This window comes from Anabrus simplex, chromosome 1, assembly GCF_040414725.1.
Source record: "Anabrus simplex isolate iqAnaSimp1 chromosome 1, ASM4041472v1, whole genome shotgun sequence".
NCBI lineage: Eukaryota > Metazoa > Arthropoda > Insecta > Orthoptera > Tettigoniidae > Anabrus > Anabrus simplex.
This window is the reverse complement of record NC_090265.1, coordinates 1,029,030,716-1,029,051,332: the sequence shown is the minus strand read 5'-3', so window position 1 is coordinate 1,029,051,332 and position 20,617 is coordinate 1,029,030,716. Positions and strand designations below refer to the sequence as shown.

Here is a 20,617-nt window from a genome sequence, read left to right as displayed (position 1 = left end):
TGTGAGGGAAAGGCTAGTCTTCTAAAATAAACAGGTACAGTCATACAGGTGACGGAACGAATGAAGCGCTTGAAAACGTATCGGCAATATCCGACCTGTGTTAAGCAAGAAACGTTCCCTGCGAGTCATAGAACTTTATTAGAAGTGATGAATAACTTACACTTCACAATTTTTAATCAGGTGCAACATTTCTAGGAGCGAGAAAGGCCAAGAAAGAGGAGCAGACGGAAGGAGACGAGCAAGATCAAACCAATATTCGAATCCACAAACAGGCCCTACAGTGCATTTGTGACATAAAGCAATTTGCCATTACATCTAACTCTTCAATGCTTCACGAACTAATAGCATCAGCTAAGGACTGCATTCAGAAAGACATGATTAGAAAGAAGATAGACTATTGAATGTTGTAGTGGAAATAAGTTTAAGGAGTGTATATCCAGTGTTGTGAAATTGTGTAATAGAATGTTGTGACAGTCAACATGATATGCATACTGTATGTAATAATAAAGCGCAGTAATAATAATAATGAACAAATCAGTGTGCTAAATTGATAAACATGAAAACTACTGATCCATCAGTTTAGTACCTCAGGCATATAAAAATAAGAAAATAAGTACAGTTGAAACTGGTTAGGACGTCCCTCTCTAGCGAGTTTCCCTGGCTATTATGTCATTATTCCTAAGTCTCAGTTCATATCCTATTAAATACATGCTAAAGAAACCTGGATAGCATATTTATGTCACGCTTTAGTACGTTCATAACTTCCCCATAAGGAATTTAAATTAGCATTCCAGGCCAAGATGCGCACGATGCACCAGCCACAGCTGGCGTGGGTAAGAATTTGGCAAAGAACTTAATTTTACGGCCGCAGACTACCCGGACAACAAAGCGCACTAACATGTCGGCCTACAGCTACAGGGGATAGTATTCTAGTTGCCTTGGCAACAGGTAGCCGGGATGTTGGACATCCCTATGACAACTTTAAATACAATCGTAAGCAACCACATGAAGATTGAGGATACTTGTCTGACAGGAGGAAGCAGCCAAACGAAATGTGTCCATAAAAGCCAGTTTCCAGCTTTATAAGATGTTCTGGGGAACTGGTTTAAACAAACTCGGGCGTGTCTTTGCTGTGGTTGTTTGGATAGCGCAACAGTACTGAGTGTTGTTTCTTAATCTTGGTGCTTAATTTTCATACGTAAGTGAATTGTGTAACGTACAAATTAGGCCTACTGTACATACGTATACAGCTGATGTGTAGCACTTAATTTTACGTAAGTGAAAGGCCTATTGTATTTAAGCACAGGACGAGTGCTTTGCAGGACATTCAGTTATGGAGAAGAAGAAAGCTAGACAGTTTACCAATGATGAAAAATTAAAGTTTATCGAGAAAGTGGATGCTAATCCACATACGAAACGTGTGCAAATTGCCCGGATGTTGGACATTCCTACGACAACTTTAAATACAATCGTAAGCAACCACAAGAAGATTGAGGGCACTTGTCTGGCAGGAGGAAGCAGCCAAATGAAATGTGTCCGTAAAAGCTTTATAAGATGTTCTGCGAAACTGGTTTAAACAAGCTCAGGCTTTGAATATTCCTATTGATGGAACATTGATTCAGACCAAAGCATCACATTTAGCTGCCAAAATGGGATTCTGTAACTTCAAGGCATCTAATAGATGGCTTGAAGGTTTTTAAAAAAAGGAGTAAAATCCATATGAATCCGTATCTGGGAAGGCTGCCAACGTCAATATCGATACTGTTCTGACTTGGAGAGAAATGACACTGCTGGAAATCTTATAGGACTATAGCCTTGATGATGTTTTCAATGCAGGTGCTATTTTTCCAGCTTCTTCCTGATAAAATGTACACGTTCAAGGGTGAGAAATGCCATGGAGGTACACTCAGTAAAGAAAGACTGACGGCAGATGAAGCTGGGCTATTTTTCCAGCTTCTTCCTGATAAAATGTACGCGTTCAAGGGTGAGAAATGCCATGGAGGTAAACTCTGTAGAGACTGACAGTGCTATTATGCTGCAGTAAGAGTGGTATAAAGAAACTGACGCCGCTCATAACAGGGAAGTGGAAGAATCCGCACAGTTTTAAGAATGTGCGTATCTTTCCATGCCAGTACACAGCAAATACCAATGCTTGGATGATGTCATCGATTCTTGAGAATTTCACTTGAAGCCAGAATGGGAGTACGGCAGAGGAAAAGTATTTTTCATGAGTTGTATTTTTGGGCTTATGCCGTGTAAATAATTATAAACACACTCAACGTTTCAAAAGGAACCTTGCCTTTCTTCATACACGGCATAAGCCCAAAAATACAACTCATGAATAGTTACACGGGCCGTGAAAGTCTAAATGAAAATCATTTTGTTCATTGAACGCTGTGCCGTGCACCCAAATGACACATCTTATTTGAGAAATGTATGTGTAGTGTTTCTTCCCGCAAACTGTACAAGCCATCTCTAACCGCTGGACCAGGGCACCATCCGGTGTGTGAAGCAAAAATATAGAAAGATTCTTGTGCAGAAGAGATTGGTATTCGTGGAAACAGCTTCAGGTAAAATCACAATTCTGGATGCCATGCATTTCTTTAAATCTGCTTGGGCATCAGTAAACGAGACCACAGTTCAAAACTGTTTCCGCAAAGCGGGCTTTGTTTGTTCAGCAACTGATGACGTTTCAATGGACAGCACTGATTATATGGATGATGAATGTGACCAGCTTGGGACAGATGAAGACGACGTGAATTTTGCCACGTATGTTGAATGTGATGACAATGTTGCCACCTGCAAAGTGCAGATGGTAGACGAAATTCATGAACAGCTGATGACTTACAAAGACAGTAATGAGCAAGAACCTGAGGATGAAAATGCAACTGATGACATCTGTGCAGCAGTACCAACACATTCAGCAGCGGCGTTATGTATAAAGTTTTGTCGTTTAATTTAAAAGCTTATTTTTTAAACAAGTTTTCTCTTTATGACGTTTGTTTCTCGGTACCTACAAAAACGTCCTAACCAGTTTTGACTGTATTAAGAAGCGTGAAAACTACTGCACCATCAGTTTATTATTTCAGGTGTGTAAATAATGATACTTCATCTAAGAGGATTGAAAAGGATAAGAGTCCAAAAAATATGTGGCATCTGAAGGTCTGGAAAAGACATTTGATAATGTTGATGGGTCCAAGCTACTGTGAGAATTTTAAAGTGATTGGGAGTAATTATAGAGGAAGAAAGATATCTACAATCTGTTCAAAACTTACACTGCAGTAACAAGAATCAATAGATATGAAAGAGAAGCAACTATTACAAAAATGAGCAAAGCAGGATTGCAATTTGCCCCACTTCTTTTAAATTTTTATACACAGGCAGTAAATGAAATCAAGGAGAAATTTGGAAAAGTTATATCACAGTTAAATGAAAGAAAATCAAAACTCTGGTAGAGGAAGGCCAAGACACGCATACGACAAACAAGTTAGATGTAGCGAGAGGTAAGTATAGGATAAAGTGGCATAGAAATCTATATCACACCAGTCCATGGATGAGCATCAAAATAATCATTACTGTATGGCATGCATGCAATTTCAAAAAATTTCCTTAAGTGGATGATTTTTTTTTTCAATTAAGGGGCGTTGTGATGACAAAGCAACCTGATTTGATAACAATACTCTCCAATGCATGGATGAAGCTTTAAAGCTCCTGTCCTTACTCAATGTTGAGGAATGACCAATTAGGATTTGCAATGAGAGAGGATTAGGGTCTTTACAAGAATAACAAATGGTATATCTTTAATATTTAATTACAAAATGAAGTTTAATGACTTATTTTTCTTTACAAGTATCATTTGTGGAATGAAAATATAAACTCTTACCTAACTAAATTAAAGATCATTAATAAAATATTTCTTAATGAACAGCAGGTACTGCATAACCTTTACACCAGCAACCTTTCAATTTCTTGCTGGATTGTGGTGATTTGAGGCTTGAGCTGCGACCCCTCATTCACAGTTACTGAGCAAGCAACAACTGGCCTCGACACTCCACAAGCTCGTCCGAGAGCTGTAACAAATCATGAAGTTATTCACCTCAGAACATAAACAAAAGTAATCATAAAAAAAAAAATGAGAAAAACACAATAACTTTACACAGACATACATTCATTCATGAACATAAGTATATGTAGGTAGTCGTTATTGCTACCAAATAACAAAGAAAAGAAGTACCAACACATTCTTGTCACAAGTCCTTGAGAATGAGCACGATCAAAAGGAAGGAGCACATTGTCAATATGGGTTTACATTTTAGACTAGTATCTGGGGCAGTGACTAACCTTTCAAGTGACCCACATGTAAATCCCTGAGACAGTGTTAGCTGCAGTGTTTGAGACAAGATAGTAGACTTGAAGCCCAGCTATTTATTACCCCCACCACCACATTTTCACCGTAATTGGCACACTCTCACATACTAGTCCAAAGTAAACGAGAGACGGCAAGTATTACAGACTAGTTGTATAGGTTCGGATGTTGTATTACCTAGAATTTCCTCATATTTGGAATCTTTTATCTTTGTCAAGCTAGGTCATTTGTTTATAAATACCATATTTCATTTCTTTACTCTTTATCTTTCCTCTACTCCATAGTGTAACAGTTAGCTTCTCTGTCTTTGTAGACCCAGGCTGGATTCCCAGAACTGGCAGAAATTAAAGATTGGCAGGAGGGCTGGTATGTGGTTAAAAAGGTACATGCAGCTTACCACCATTGGGGGCGTGCCTGAAAAGAGCTGCACCATCTTCAGTTGAGGACACAAATTTATATTACTTAGGTAAATAAATCTAATACTGATGTTATATAATAAAAGTCTTCACTTCAGAGACTCATGTGGCAAACTGGCTTTTAATTATAAGGACAACTGCCGCCTCTTAGCCCAGTACTTTAAGAACTTGCTCAATTGTGATCTAGCCAGCGAAGGTTTTGATTACAAACCACACCAAACCCAGACTCTCTGCCTCCTTTACGGAAAGAAGTCTGTGAAATCATTCAACTTTTTAAGAATAATAAGGCAGCTGGAGAGGACTCCATTACTGGTGAACTCTGGAAATGTGCTGGAAACAATGCCGTGGGCAAGCTCATTGAGATCATACAGAACACCTGGGAAACAGAGAAATTACCACCTGATTGGACCTCAGCTGATTCATTCATTCCCTTCATAAGAAGGGAGACTTTACTGACTGTGGGATTTCTCTTGTCCCGGCAACATACAAGATTTTTTCCAAGGCGTTTCTAACATGGGCAGAAAGTCAACTGGACAGTCAACTCTGAGAGTGTCAGGGAGGCTTCAAGAAAAGCCGATCCTGTGCTGACCACATCCTCAACTTTAAAACTGTACTTACTACATCAATAGAGAAACATTTAATAAAATTCTCCAGGAACTGGAATTAGACAACAAAACCCGCAGACTCATTCTAGAAACCTTGACTATCAAGAGAGACACAGGGGATGGACCCCCATTTATCTTCAACCGTGTCCTTGAAAAGGTTGTGAGAGAATGGCGCAAAGAATTGACCAACTTCGGTATCCAGAGTGGGATATGCCTAGGTCATAAGGAAGAGCTGGTTGTAGATGCCTGGCCTTTGCTGACGACAGGGCACCGATTGCCAATTCGCATGATACAGCAACAATATAGGTCAACTGCCTCAGAAGACAGGCAGCCAAAGTGGGTCTTCAAGTGTCATTGGAGAAAACAGAGTTCTTCACCAACATCAAAGAAGCTAGCAGAGAGATACTACTAGAACAGGGAAAAATAAAGAGGACTGAGAAATGTAAGTATCTCGGCAAATGGAATGAACTAAACTTATCAGAAAGGGCATCAATATCCATGAGAGTCAATAAGTTGGAACTGGCCTACAGTATCGACTGACAAAAAACACTTATAACAAAAAAAGCCTGTCACGCAACCTGAAACTGGTCATCTGACCAGAAGCTCTGTATGCCATGGAGAGTGTCTCATTGAACCGAAGAGGTCTGATGGAGAAACTGGAAGTCAGAGAGAGGATAATTCTCAGGAAGATGAAGAATTCCGTAGACGGCACAATTCCGAGCTGTATGAACATATAGATAGAGAGGCTCTCTGATTGTGCTAGGAGAAGGAGAGTAGCTTTCTATGGCCATATAGTAAGACTGCCTTCGAAAAGACTGACCAATCACCTGTTCATCTTCTGGCAGAACAAGAAGATTTGTACCACTTGGCTGACAGAAACTGAGGACAATGAAGAACTGGGAATATCAGATCTTCAAGACAGACGGTCTGTACGACATACCCTGAAAAATCAAGAGGACTGAGAAATGTAAGAAAGGTACACCCTGGACAGAAAGGAGTTACAACGGCTGAAAATGTGAGAATACTGGGCAAAGATCAAAGCCCAACAGTTAGCTGGAAAATTCATAATGTCCAATACCAGACCAACTACTGTATATTGGTATTCCCTATGGGAATCAACACCTATATCATCTGATGGTCAGGCAGGCATCAATTTTTGAAAATAAGAAAGTCTCTTATAGAGAATTGGCACTGCTGGTGGCTTTAAGTAGCCTACTCAGTGGCCTCCACGGTATGCACTAGCCATGCGTGTGCTATTTACCAACTGATGAGCCCAACTTAGCACACTGGGGCGAAACTCTGGCAACCAGGAATGAGTTAGCTGGAAAATGGATAATGTCCAATAACGGATCAACTATACTGGTGCAAACTGTGTCGCAGACTTAGCTCTCTTTTGCTTGTTGTTTAAAGGGGTCTAACATCTAGATCATCAGCCCATTATCCCTTGTTTACAGCTGGATGCCCTTCCTGATGTCATCCCTATATGGTGGGATGTATTAACTATTGCATTTTTCAGCAGTAGGCAGTGTGCTGTGTTGTATATACATGAAGAGGAGTGTGCTGGGGCAAACACAGAGTTAAGGGAATTAACCAGATGCAATTAAAATCCCTGGCCCACCCAGGAATTCAGCCGGTAACCCTCTGAACTGAAGGCCTCGATGTTGACCATTCAGCCAATGAGCTGGACATCAGAGTGAAATAAGATCTGAGTAATATTAACTTCTCTTCTTGAAGACTTTCAGAAGTTACATCAAGCATTTCAGGCAACAACTTGAAGGCACTTGAAAAGGTGCCTGAGATTTCTGTAGCTATTTCCAGTTGCAACGAAATTGAGTCAACTCAAGTTTTATACAGGCTAGTAATACAGCTCATAAAATTGTGTTCTGAGAAACCAGCTGCAATCAATTTTCAAAATTCTCCATTGTCAATCTCGAAAAGAGCCTATTTTTAGTTCGATCTTCTACAGGAAGTGTACATATGTTACGATTTAGAAAGTCACTGTAAGTAGTGGTCGATATTAACTAGGGTGCTGTATAAGAAAGTCTGCATTTGTACAAAATTTTCTTGAAACTTAGCTCACTTTTCACATCATCTTACATTGTACAATGCAATACTGCAATTGTATAGCGCAGCAAGCACCATTCTGCAGCAAAACCACTGAAACAGGTGAAGTGTTCTCTTCTATACGTTATGCCTGTGGTATTAACTCAGGGATGGCGAACCTATGCCACGCGTGTCACTGGATGACACACAAACATGATTTCGATGGCACACCACATGAACATATTATAGTTTATACTGTATATACACGTCTTGTTCTACAGAATACACATATCGCGTGGATCGTATAGTCATAGTGTTTCACGTGTAAGAAATAAATATCGAAAACCTGGCCATCAGTCAGTGAGTGTGTGGTAGCTAGTAGCGCATAATTATTCGCCGTGTGTTACTGTTTATTGAATGTAGTTTGTATACCGACCTCATAAACATGTTTTCGGTGCCGAAAAAAAAACAGAAACTTAAGAAAGGTAGTGACCGGATTCATCAAGAACAGTGGACAATGGAATTTGGAGTGATAGAAAGAAGCAATAAAGCTTTGTGTTGCCTGTGCTTGAAAACCGTTGTATCCCGCACTTTTAATGTAAAGCGCCATTTCGAACGAATAATTTAAATGTTCGTTCCATACCAAATGAGGAAATAAGACAATACACAAAACAAACAAGTTGTTTTGTATCATCTTTCAGGCCAAGGAATATCAGTGCGGTTGTTTCCATCTGTCTCACTGCTATTAGAGCATGGGAAACCGATTTCTGATGAGTTCTTGAAAGAGACTTTCTTATTGACGCCTGATACATTAATTTAAGACATTCCTAACAAACAACGAATAATAAACAGAATTAAAAGAATGGCAGCCAGCTGAAGTACTGTCAAGGGTAGAATAATAAGAATGAGTGAACACGTTTAGGAGAAATTGAAAGCCGATTCGGATAACTCCCAGATGTATTCAGTATGTCTTCAATTGAAAGCTGATTCGGACAGCTCCCAGCTGTATTCAGTTTATCTTGATGAAAGCACGGATGTGACCTTACAAGAAAGGATTGCTGTTTTTGTCCAATTCCCTTGTGGAAATTTGATGAGGGAGGAATTAGTTAAAATGTTGAGTTTACGAAATACGACAATAGGTAAAGTTATAACGAACTATGTGAAGTAAGAATATGTATTAAAATGGGGTTTCACTTATAGAATATTGCCTCAAATATGGTGGGTATTCATAATGGGTTTGTGAAATTTCTTAAAGAAAAAGTTAAACACCCTATTTTACAGTCCATCGTAAGTTACACCAGGAGGCCCTACGTGCGAAAGAAGATATGCGGACATTTGAAAGAGCACTCTCAGTGGTAACTAAAATTGTTAACTCCATACCTGCATGTGCTCTAAATAATCGCCAGTTCTTGAAAATGTTACACGAAGTGGAATCTCACTGTGGCGTACTTGTACAATAATGTTCGCTGGCTAAGTCGTGGTCAAGTACTCCAGAAGCTTGTCGTACTCTTGGACGAAATTCGCTTCTTCATGATAGAAAAGTACGAAGAATTCCCCGAACTCACGGACCCTATTTCTCTGTGCGAATAAATGTTTCTTCGTGATTTTATAGCAGTATACAGTGTTATGAATAAGAAACTGCAAGGAAAGGGACATTCTGCAGATATATTGTTTGAAATCATAAAAATCATTCCACAGAAAACTGTATTCGTCAGGGATGTTGAAACAAGGAATTTTAAGTACTTTCCTTCACTTAAAGCACAACTTGAACTGATGTCATATTTTGCAAATCAATTAACTTTTGAAGGCACAAAAAAGCACTTGTAAGAAGTATGTGGACATCTCACAAAATTCAAAACAAATAATTTCCAAGAGATTTTCCCAATTTCGAGATATAGAGAAAACATTACACTTTATTACAAAATCTCATTTTGCACAAATGAATGACAAGAGGTCAATTTTTTACTGACCATATAGAAATGGAGCTGATTGAATGTGGAGAAAGCAGTACATGGGTGAAGAAATTTGTACAACTCGGTGAATCATGGGAGAAAATACTGTTCTGTTGATGGTGAATACTCTCTCCAGAAGCCAGACAACTTAATACGTGAACAATGGGACAGCCTCCCACAAAATTTTCGGTGATGAAGAAACTTTCTATAGCATTACTTACTTTGTTTGGGTCACCATATACCTACAAACAGCTATTTTCTACAATGAACGTTGTGAAGTCAACAGTTAGAAGCCATCTCGGTTCCGACCTAAGTACTTCTTGTGTGTTATTGAACTTAATATATATGACATGGGTACTAAATGTGAGAATTACATTTATGTTTTATGTATTTGCAAAATACAACCATGAAACATGCAATCAAATGAACTTACAAGATACATATTAAATATATAAGTAAATAAATCACTAAATGAATAAATGACATATTATGAAACATAATTCGGAATTAAGAAAGTAAGTCGGTGGGAGTGGGGAGGGGTTTGTAGCCATTCCTTAAGCTGGAAAAGGTTCACCATCCCTGTATTAACTCATAGACTGACTGATGTATCAGTTTCTGAAAGTCACTCCACCACCATCACTAGAGGATGTTTCACTCCATACTACACAGCACATGGTTCCAACACGATCAGCTCCCCGCACATTACTAACGCAGTGCGCCGCTACCAGCTGACCAGCAAGAAGCCCTGATCTAAATCCCTTAGATGACTTCTTTAGGCGGTACATGAAATCTAAGATGTTATCACAGAGAAGGAGAAACTCTGCAAGAGCTCCGGAAACGTGTCTTGGAAGCTGCTCAGGATATCAGTCAAAACCACAAGGTACTGAGGTGGATTCAAGAGCATTTTCTCCAAATGTGTCGAGCATGTATTACCACCAATGGTGGACATTTTGATCACCCGCTGTAACAACATGCACCATTTCCCACAACCAACCTGGTCGAGTGTGTCACTCTAAACGCTTTGCCGTTGCGTTCTTATTTTTCTATTTTTTTAAAAAGGCAAGCTATTCAGAGAGTATTGCGTGACCTTTACCCTTGTAATCCTAAGCAACGGGATCTCCATTTTAATGTGGAATCCGACCTATAATATGTGACATTTTCTTTCGTAAATACCACATGTATTGGCCAGACTGCCTATTTCACTCCTTTCCATCCTGTTTTTCCCCGAGGGTAGTAAAATCTCCTATGATAAACTAGGTAACCGCGGCTTTGCCAGCATTTAATTCACGGCCATTAGAGACCACAATAAGCAACATTTACACATTTTTAGAAGTTTTCTTTGCAGCCCAATACTCTTGCATTCTCTCTCTGGCAGCCTGTCTCCTTTGCTATCCATTTGCTGTTTTGCTGTTCTTCTTCATAAAAGCCCTTGAAGTTATTGATGTGGTGTCAGTATTTGGTTCTGTCAACAATATCTTCACGATCTAGTCCAATTTATTTTAGATCCTTCCTGACCTCCCTGAACCACTTATCACATGTGTTAGATCTTCCATCGAGTATGGTAAAAAAAATTCTTAGTTAACCGCTTATCTTCGATTCTAAATAGGTGGCCATAGAACTTGAGTCGTCGTTTCTTGATGGATTCCATCAGTCGTTTGGATTTCTGATGAAATTCCTATCACCCTCACAACCTGTGTTGTCCAGCCACGATCTTTCGGCCCATTATCTTTCGAAGGATCTTCCCCTCAAACTTCTCAGTTTCTCTCAGAACAGCCTTTCCAGTAATTCTGAGGCATTCACTTCCATAGAAACAACTGGATTTAAACACCGTGCTGCAGCCATCCTATCTCGCCTACTGTTGTTACCTTCTCTTTCATTAGATCACATCTGCACAATCTCGCCGAGATATTTGAAGCTGTTAACTCTTTCAATCTTACCTTTTACTTTAAGACAGGGTTAGTGGATGGTACAAATAATGTTAAAACAACATAAACCAAGTGAGCTGAGCTTGCATTTGGGAAATACTGGGTTCGAATCCCACTGTCAGCAGCCCAGAAGATGATTTTCCATGGTTTCCCATTTTCACACCAGGCAAATACTGGTGCAGTACCTTAATTAAGGCCAGGGCTGCTTCCTTCCCACTCCGAGCCCTTTCCTGTCCCATTGTCACCATAAGATCTATCTGTGTCGGCGTGACATAACGTAAATTGTAAAAATAAAAAACTATATAAAACACCATATTATATTGAACCTTTGTGCCCTAAGAACATTATGCATAAATTGACAAATCATTTAGAAGTTCGATTCTTGATAGCATGGATTTGACACGTGACGTAAAATGTTACAGGCGTAAAAAGTGGTATTTGAAATCTCCTGTAAATGTAAAGAAACATAGGTGATTTGTTTTTGGAAACTCCACTTAAGGGGAACTAAAAAGGGGGTGAAATTTTAAAATGAGTACTTCTACGGTATATCTCAAAAACTTAACATGTTACAGAAGTGAAAAAATGGTATTTTTTATCTCTATTAAAAGTCAAGAAACATGTGGTTTTAGTTTTCCGAAATACCAGTTGGGTAGAGGGGGGTAAAAGTGACTGAAAATGGTGTTGAAATCTTTTAATTATGCTACTGATATCTCAAAAATGAAGATGTTAAGGACGTGAAATTTGATATTTGGAATCTTTAAAAAATCCTTTAAAAGCAAAGAAAAATGCGTTTTTGGGGTGGGGGGAATCATCTTGGCGGGCAGGAGTGAAAAGTAGTTGAATTCCTTTCATGAGGACACATAAATCAAAAACTGAAGAAGTTAGAGTCGTGATAATTGGTATTTAGAAGATCCTTTACTATAAAAGAAACAAGGTTTTTTGCCGGAAAATTCACTTAGGGGAGGGGGAGGAGTGTGAAAGGAAGTGAAAAAAGTGAATTATTTTTATGGGGATACTTAAATCTCAAAACTGAAGGTAATAGACGTGAACATTGGTGTTTGGAATCTCTTTTAAAGATAAAGAAACATGCCTTCTTTTAATTTTTTTGTGGGGAGGGGGTAAATAAACTTAACAGCGGTGGGGTGTAAAAGGAGGTGAGACCAGTTGACTTTACTGTTCATAATGTAGTTATAAGGAGCCTCCGTTGTTCAGGTGGCAGCGCGCCGGCCTCTCACAACTGGGTTTCGTGGTTCAAATCCCGGCCACTCCATGTGACATTCGTGCTGGACAAAACGGAGGCGGGACAGGTTTTTCTCAGGATACTCCAGTTTTCCCTGTCATCATTCATTCCAGCAACACTGTCCAATATCATTTCATTTGTCATTCAATATCCATTGCCCCAGAGTGGTGCGACAGGCTTCGGCAGCCGGCACAATTCCTATTGTCGCTGCGAGATGGGGGCTTTATTCATTCCATTCCTGACCCTGTCGAACGACTGGAAATAGGCTGTAGATTTTAGATGTACTTATTCTGATCATAAACCGATCATTTTTTATCTTTCATTTTCAAGAGCCATCTTTTTCTTCGGAGAACGTTCTTAGATTACAGTAGATTCTCCTGGCATATATATAAAAAATTTAACACCTTTGAAATAAACGATAGGAATGAGATTGACCGTCCAATTGTTCACCTCTATAACAAGGTCAATAATGAACGGAAGTATGTCATTCGTATTGCCAGAAATCCCGCACACTTGCCTACGCGCGACAATGGTGCTGGTCACATTGTTAACACTAACAATGGCAGCAGATGTAATTTACCGCCAAGTAATTATCTTGCTATGGGGTCCAGAACATCTATAATAATAATAATAATAATAATAATAATAATAATAATAATGTTCTGGACCGTCGTCAAATGTGCAGACCGCCGAAAACGGGTCCTGGACGGGTAATGACTAAGAATGCAGTTCGGCCGCGGGTTTGGTACCGCCAAGGCACCCAAGAAGACACCACGCCGGATCTCCTCAAAGATTTGATCCATATTAAAAGTGCTTATAGGAAAAGATGGGAAAGATTTAGGGACCCAACTGACCAGGTGGAATACCTGGACCTAGCCCGGGAAGTACGAAATCGATTGTTGGAAGGAAAGATTGGAAAATGGGAGGAAACTTGCCGTAATCTATTAGAAAACATGTCAGATCGCGAATTTTCTCAGAAAACCAGTCAGATCGCGAAATTCGGTGGGTTATATATAAAACAATAAGCATTCAATTATAAATTTCAGTATAATACCGTAGCGAAGCACGGGTATCTTGCTAGTATATATATTCGTTTACGGCCATTAGAGACCACGTTAGATAACAATTACATGTTTCTGGAAGCCTTCCTCACAGCCCAGAACTTCAGCATCCTCTCTCTGGCAGCCTGTCTTCTTTCTTCCGTCCACCCACGGTTAAGTTTTGGTTCGTCATGGAATCCCTGAAATCTGTCGATCACTGACCTAAATTCTGTTCGGTTTGAGATGTCTTCTGAATTTAGTCCCACCTGTTTGAGATCCTTTCTCACCTCCCTGAACCATTTATCCGACACTTTAGGTCTGCTGTCTAGTATTGTGAAAATCCTTTTCGTTAGTCTCTTCTCATCCATTCTAAATAAATGCCCATAGAATTTAAGTCTCCGTTTTCTCATGGACTCAGTTAGCCTTTCATTGTCTCGGTAAAGTTCTTCCCTTCCTCGCAGCCTATACTGTCCATCCACAATCTTTGGACCCATTATTTCACGAAGGATCTTTCTTTCAAATTTCTCAGCTTCTCTCTGTCCCGCTTTTCCTGTTATTTGGAGGCATTCACTAGCATACAGACATTCCGTTTTAATCACTGTATTGTAGTGCCTTAGTTTAGCTCGTCTGGAGATGGTTTTCTTCTTGTATACAGGATATGTCCTACGAAAAGCCGCAGCCATTTTCTCCCGTCTGCTGTTGTTTGTTTCTCTTTCATTTGTTTTCAATTGCACTATTTCACCCAAATACTTAAAGCTATCAACTCTTTCTATTTTACCGTGTTCTGTCTTCAGGTACCGAGGGGCTGTTTTGATGTTTGTTATATATTTAGGTTTTTCGAAAGAAATCTGTAGTCCTGCTTTTTCTGCTTGTAGTTTTAGTACATTCAGCTGTTCTATTGCTGTGTCAGTATTCCTAGATAGCAGCTCAACGTCATCAGCAAAGGCAAGGCAATTAATCATGACACCACTTTTTGACCCTCCAATGTATACTTGGTTAAGTAATTATTTTCTGTCCAGTTCTTTTTCCCACTCCCGGATAATCTTCTCCAACACACAGTTGAAAAGAATTGGTGACAATCCATCACCCTGCCTGACTCCTGTTTTAATTTGGAACTGCTTGGAGTTCTCTCCCATGAACTTAACTTTCGAATGTGTCCCAGTTAAAGTCTGCTTAATAATTGCTGTTGTTTTGGCGTCAATTCCAAATTCCACTAATATAGTGAATAGCACTTCCCTGTCGACTGAATCATACGCCTTTTTGAAGTCTACAAAAACGACTACCAGATTCTTTGAGAGATGATTCTCTAGTACACGTTTCAGACTCAAGATTTGATCAACGCACGATCTTCCCTTCCTAAATCCCGCTTGATACTCGCCTAGCTGGTGATCCACTTGTTCCACAAGTCTCCTCTGTAGTGCTTTAGAGAGTGTCTTATAAGTTACAGGTGTGATGGAAATGCCGCGATAGTTGTTAGGATCCGCTCTATCACCTTTTTTGTGTAGAGGATGAATGATAGCATTTTTCCAATCTTCAGGGATTAACTCCATTTCCCATATCTTTTCCATTTCTCGCCTTAAAATTGTTATTGCGATTTCTCTACCACTTTTCAGCATCTCTGCTGTGACAGATTCTTCCCCTGCAGCTTTGTTGTTCTTTAAGTCTGTAATTATTTCACGGAGTTCTTTTTCGTCAGGGGATATTGAGTTTTCATTCCGTTGCTTTGGATCCTCTTTTGGCCATTTATTTTTAGGTTTTTCACAGTTCAACAATTTCTCAAAATATGTAGCTAATATCTCGCAATTTTCATTCTTAATCACTACCAATTTTCCATCTTCCCTTCGAAATCCCATGGTAGACGGTTGATATCCATGTATGTGCTCTTTAAAGGTCCTATAAAAGTTTCTAGTATTGTTCTTCTTAAATTCCGTGTCAATACTTCGAAATTCTTCAGATATTTGATTCCTTTTGGCTTGCCGGAGGATCTTTTCTGTCTGTTTGCGTACCTCTTTGTATGTCTCAAATTTATCTTCTGTTTTATCTGCGTACCATGCTTTATAGGCTGCAGCTCTCCTATCAATTGCTACATCACAGTCTGTAGTCCACCATCGGTGTCTGCGAGTTCGTCGCAATGGTGCAACATCCTTAGCTATATTAGCTATATTCTCTCAAATATCCTCACAAGTCTCCATTTTCTTCTCCCGCATACGTCTTTGAAAGTCGTTTCTGTTTTCTTGAAGTTTTTCATGGTTTACTTTTATTGACGCATTCGGAGAGAGTCTCTTCTTGTTAGCGGTAACGGCTTGTAATATTATTATAACCTTCGAAAATTCCTATAATAATCTGTGCAATATCATATTCCAATGAGAACACTTTTACTCATTCATCCGTTATTACGGGCAAATTCGGGCATGTTAGCTTTTATCCGTTATCAACACAGTAAAACCTTGTTAATTCAAAGTCATTGGGACGCAAAAATCGGACTTCGAATTACGTGATTTCAAATTAACTGCCAACTCTTAATTCAGAAATGCCAACCCTTGCCGCATCAAAAAATATTCTAAGACCCATACTGCATGCAATTAACCTTGATTCACAGTTTAAACCTTTGAAATGCCATGAAAAAAAAGAAGAAAAAAACTACTGCTAGGTGACATTATGGCGTTCCTTAAAACGCTGAATGCAAAAGAATTATTTTACTTGACCTTATAAAATATGAAGCACACTGTAGGCACACTGAAGTGAGTGAAAGTACTGAAATCTACCCCAGCACGTTCCGGAAGACGCGTTCTATCATGATGCGGATAAATATCAAATTTAAATTACTCTTTAAAATATTATTTTTAAAAAATATAATGGCAGCTTTGAATTAAAAATCTGAATTTCTTAATGGGACCAACATTGGTCTTCGAATTACGAATTATCCGTATTTCGAATTAAACAATTTAAATGAAAAACCTACAACCTGTTTTCCAGTCAATGACCGGGTCAGGGATGGGATGAATGAAGCCCCCAACATGCGGCAAGGATAGGAATTGCGCCAGCTGCCGAAGCCTGTCACACTCCTCTGGAGCAATGATCAATGACTGACAGATGAAATGTCAGTGAAGAGTGTTGCTGGAATGAAAGATGACAGGGAAAACCGGAGTACCCGGAGAAAAACCTGTCCCGCCAGCGTTTTGTCCAGCACAAATCTCACATGGAGTGACCGGGATTTGAACCACAGTATCCAGCGGTGAGAGGCCGGAGCGTTGCCGCCTGAGCCACGGAGGCTCCTAAACAATTTAAATTACAGGCAAAACTGTACGTCATGTTTCCGGGAATGAGAGCTTCTTCAAATTAGGTGGGATTTTGAATTAACCGATTTTGCATCGATATTCTACTGTATTCATACACTGTATCCAATACACTATATGACTCTACGATATGCGGTTGATCACTTCTACATCGATTGCTCGCTACGCGCGAGCGAGTCGATCTTGAGCGAGCCTGAGGTCTCCTCACGACGACTCGTGTAAAACATCGGGATAATATGTTTTCGCAACAAGTGCAATGCTAACAGTTGTTAACACCTTAGAAATAAAGGCTGAAGTAAACGATTGCTTTATTCTAATACTATGCACTGAAATAAAATAAGAATGTGATACTTCTTCTCAAAATACAGCGATGTGCATAACTAATTTCAGAGGTTAGGTTATGTACTTTCATGTCTTGTTAAATTTAAAAAAAAAACGGGCGAGTTGGCCATGCGCGTAGAGGCGCGCGGCTGTGAGCTTGCATCCGGGAGATAGTAGGTTCGAATCCCACTATCGGCAGCCCTGAAAATGGTTTTCTGTGGTTTCCCATTTTCACACCAGGCAAATGCTGGGGCTGTACCTTAATTAAGGCCACGGCCGCTTCCTTCCAACTCCTAGGCCTTTCCTATCCCATCGTCGCCATAAGACCTATCTGTGTCGGCGCGACGTAAAGCCCCTAGCAAAAAAAATCAAAAAGGCTGTTCCTGTGTAAATTTATAGTGAAAATATTATTCTACAGGGAGCTTGAAATATGTTTTCATAATACATGCACGGTAAACCTAGGTTAGGTGACACCTTGAAGTTTATTGCTGTCCCTCATGGCATAAAGTTTGACTAACAGTACACCGCGTCTGTCCCAAAATACAGTGACCATAATTTTGCATGTTGACACTGTCTGTTTGGCTTTCACTTTGATTGGACATGACGTGTGTTACTATTCCAACGATTGGTGCTTCGATTCGGGAGTCAAATGCGAAAGCCATGTTTCATCCTCTGTGACAACGTGGTCCAAACTTTGATCTCCTTCCTCACTGTATCGGGATAAAAGGGTCAAAGCACAAGCCGTTCCCCTTGTTTTGTGTTCCTCAGTAAGCAGTCTGGGAACCCATTGTGAGCACAGTTTCCTGAACTACACAGTGTCAGAAAAGATTTTGTATAGCACTGACCGTGCAACTTATGGAAATTGCATTGATAAGTAAAAATCGTGAAACGCCAGTCTTTGCGGATTTTTGAGCCTACTGCACCCACCAAATCATCTGATACTACAGAAGGTCGGCCCAATTGCGGTTCATCAAGGACAATGTCTTATTAGACCGGTTGTAAACTTCAGAAACAGTCCTACATATAAAACGGCCAAATTTGTACACACGTTTTTAAAGAAACATTACAGATTTAATGTAGATACAAGTCTCCGCAAAACCATAGATTTTTGTGATAGGACAAAAAGTTTAATTTTATCGCAATATAATACTATCCATAGCTTTGATGTGAAAAATATGTATTCGAATATTCCAATCACGGAGACTATCAACATTATCAATTTGCGAATGTTCGTCTTATCTTAAACAATCGTCTACGTTAAATGATATAAGAATTAAAACTTAACATTACCATTATGTGCATGGATGATGCATCTCAAATATACAATTTTCTTAAATTAAAGAAGTCTACTGTTCCACATTAAAACTTACAGCTAGATGAATACATTTTAAAGCACAATTAAATTCATGCGGTGTATGGTACTTATGTGACTGTGTTATGGCATGATCAGCCATGTTCGTCTACTGATGGTGTATTGGTATAAGTTTCTTGAAGTAATATGAACACTTATGAAGTCAAGGTTGTTGTCCAGTATTAGATGTGGAACTTCGTCGATCTATATGCAGTGCTTGCAGTTCATGTTAAAAATAGTTTTTGCCATAAAATGTAATAGGATGTGTAAAATTATAGATAGATCATTCTTATAACATGTTTCCCTTGGTCTTTATGTTATTTGATTTAGTCAAACGTCATTATGTGTTGCTAGATTTTAACATATCTTATTGATTAGCGTGAAAGCTCCTTTCTTCACATTGTGTTGTTGGACGTATTTGTATCTGTAAAAATAGACTATGAAGTGTAAGAAACTTTACGCTTGCCTGAAATGTCTATATAACATGGGAATAGGTGTGCGTGTACTTACTGTTGTTGACTCGGTGTGTGCTATTCGGGACGACGTCGTGCACTGTTCCGTGTGTGTCTGAAGCTGCTGCTTCTGGCTGCGGCTGTTGAGGGAGGAGTGGAGCGGGGCGTGTCTTCTGGCGGGTCTTTAACCTTTTCCGGTCCAACGTCGAGATGACCTTGTCATCATGGTTTATTGTAACTGGTCCAACTTCGAATTCACCTCGACATTATATTTTGTTCTATGTAAGAAGTTATTTATTGAAGTTCTTTGACCTGATTGAGATCAATCGATATCCCTGATGTTTATAGAGAAAATTTTCATGCACAAAGGAAGCCGTTCTTTTATCTCCATGGAAATAATACGAGATATATGTAGCCGTGTATCATTATTGTTACCCGCGGCCTGTCAGCTGTGTTCTGTTTACACTGAGTAGTGCGCACACGTGTTGTACTAGGGATGTTTATCTGTGAATGGGAATTGTTTCAGTTGAATTTGCGATATAATAGCAGCAAATATGAATGAAGGAGAAATACATATGCACGTTTATTTAGACAGCAGTGACGGTGATTATTTATTTGAATTAGACAAAGAGTTTAGAGAACTGTCAAGTGAAGATGAAGTGAACTCCAGCATTGCAAGTGAAACTTCAGTGAATCGACCTGTGCGTAAAACAGCACGGAATGAGCCCGGACCATCATATACTGTTTCTGAAGATTTAGAAGAGGCAGTTCCAGTGCTTGTTACAAAAGCAAGAAGACGGCACAGAGGTAATGTGCCAGGGTGGAGGAGGGGATAAGGCACACGGCAATGATGACTCTTCTCAGGTCAGTGTTGATCATTTGAGTAACAGTTATGCAGAAAATACTTTCGCACATACAAATGGAAATGCAAACAACAGCAGTGTTTACCAGATTGTAACATTTCATGTTAGTGAGCCTCTTACTCTAAGTTATTCATCAGGTCAGGAAACTAGAGGACCGTAGGTTCCTCCTAGCTGCATCACTCCACTTCATTTTTTTAATGTTATTTTTTACTCCTGCACTGATGACTTTTGTGTAAACCTGTAACTCACTAGACTCATGTTTATGCAATATAATAATCATAATAATATTATAATTATAGTTACTAATAAAAGTTCAGAATTTAATCTGACCAGGTAAAAATGTGCAAAATTAATTCGGGCCAGACTGCTGTAACATGTGACAGAAAATTAGACCGCAAAGGGTTAATGTGTGTTGGGTTTTGTTTCTTGATTCTTTTTAGGTAAGTGTTTTTAGGCAAGGGATAACTGCATTGAAAAGATTATTAATTCTGTCCGTAATTTCATTTAAATTATGTTTGGATTGGTGTACTGATCTAAACATAAAATTCTTCCATTATGTTGAGTAAGGGGTTCTTGGGGTTGATACTTAGAATTTGCATGTCGTTTTCAATGTTTGTAAATTTATGTTTGTAATCCTTAATGTGTTGGCCTATGGCTGAGAAATGATTGTTTTACTGCAATAATAGTTCATTGTAACGTATCTGAAAGTTCCTTCCAGTGCGCCCGATGTAACTGGCTTCACAGCTG

At 39.3% G+C, this 20,617-nt stretch overlaps 1 protein-coding gene across 1 annotated transcript in view; it reads right to left on the bottom strand.

The window, feature by feature from the left end:
* Positions 1 to 3,795: 3,795 nt before the first annotated feature.
* The window catches only part of hoip (NHP2-like protein 1 hoip), a 45,192-nt gene continuing 28,370 nt past the window's right edge, over positions 3,796 to 20,617 (bottom strand). Inside the window, exon 4 of the mRNA XM_067149372.2 lies at positions 3,796 to 4,070. Coding sequence (XP_067005473.1) covers positions 3,946 to 4,070 — 125 coding nt within the window. The 3' untranslated portion in view covers positions 3,796 to 3,945. The remainder of the gene's footprint in view (positions 4,071 to 20,617) is intronic.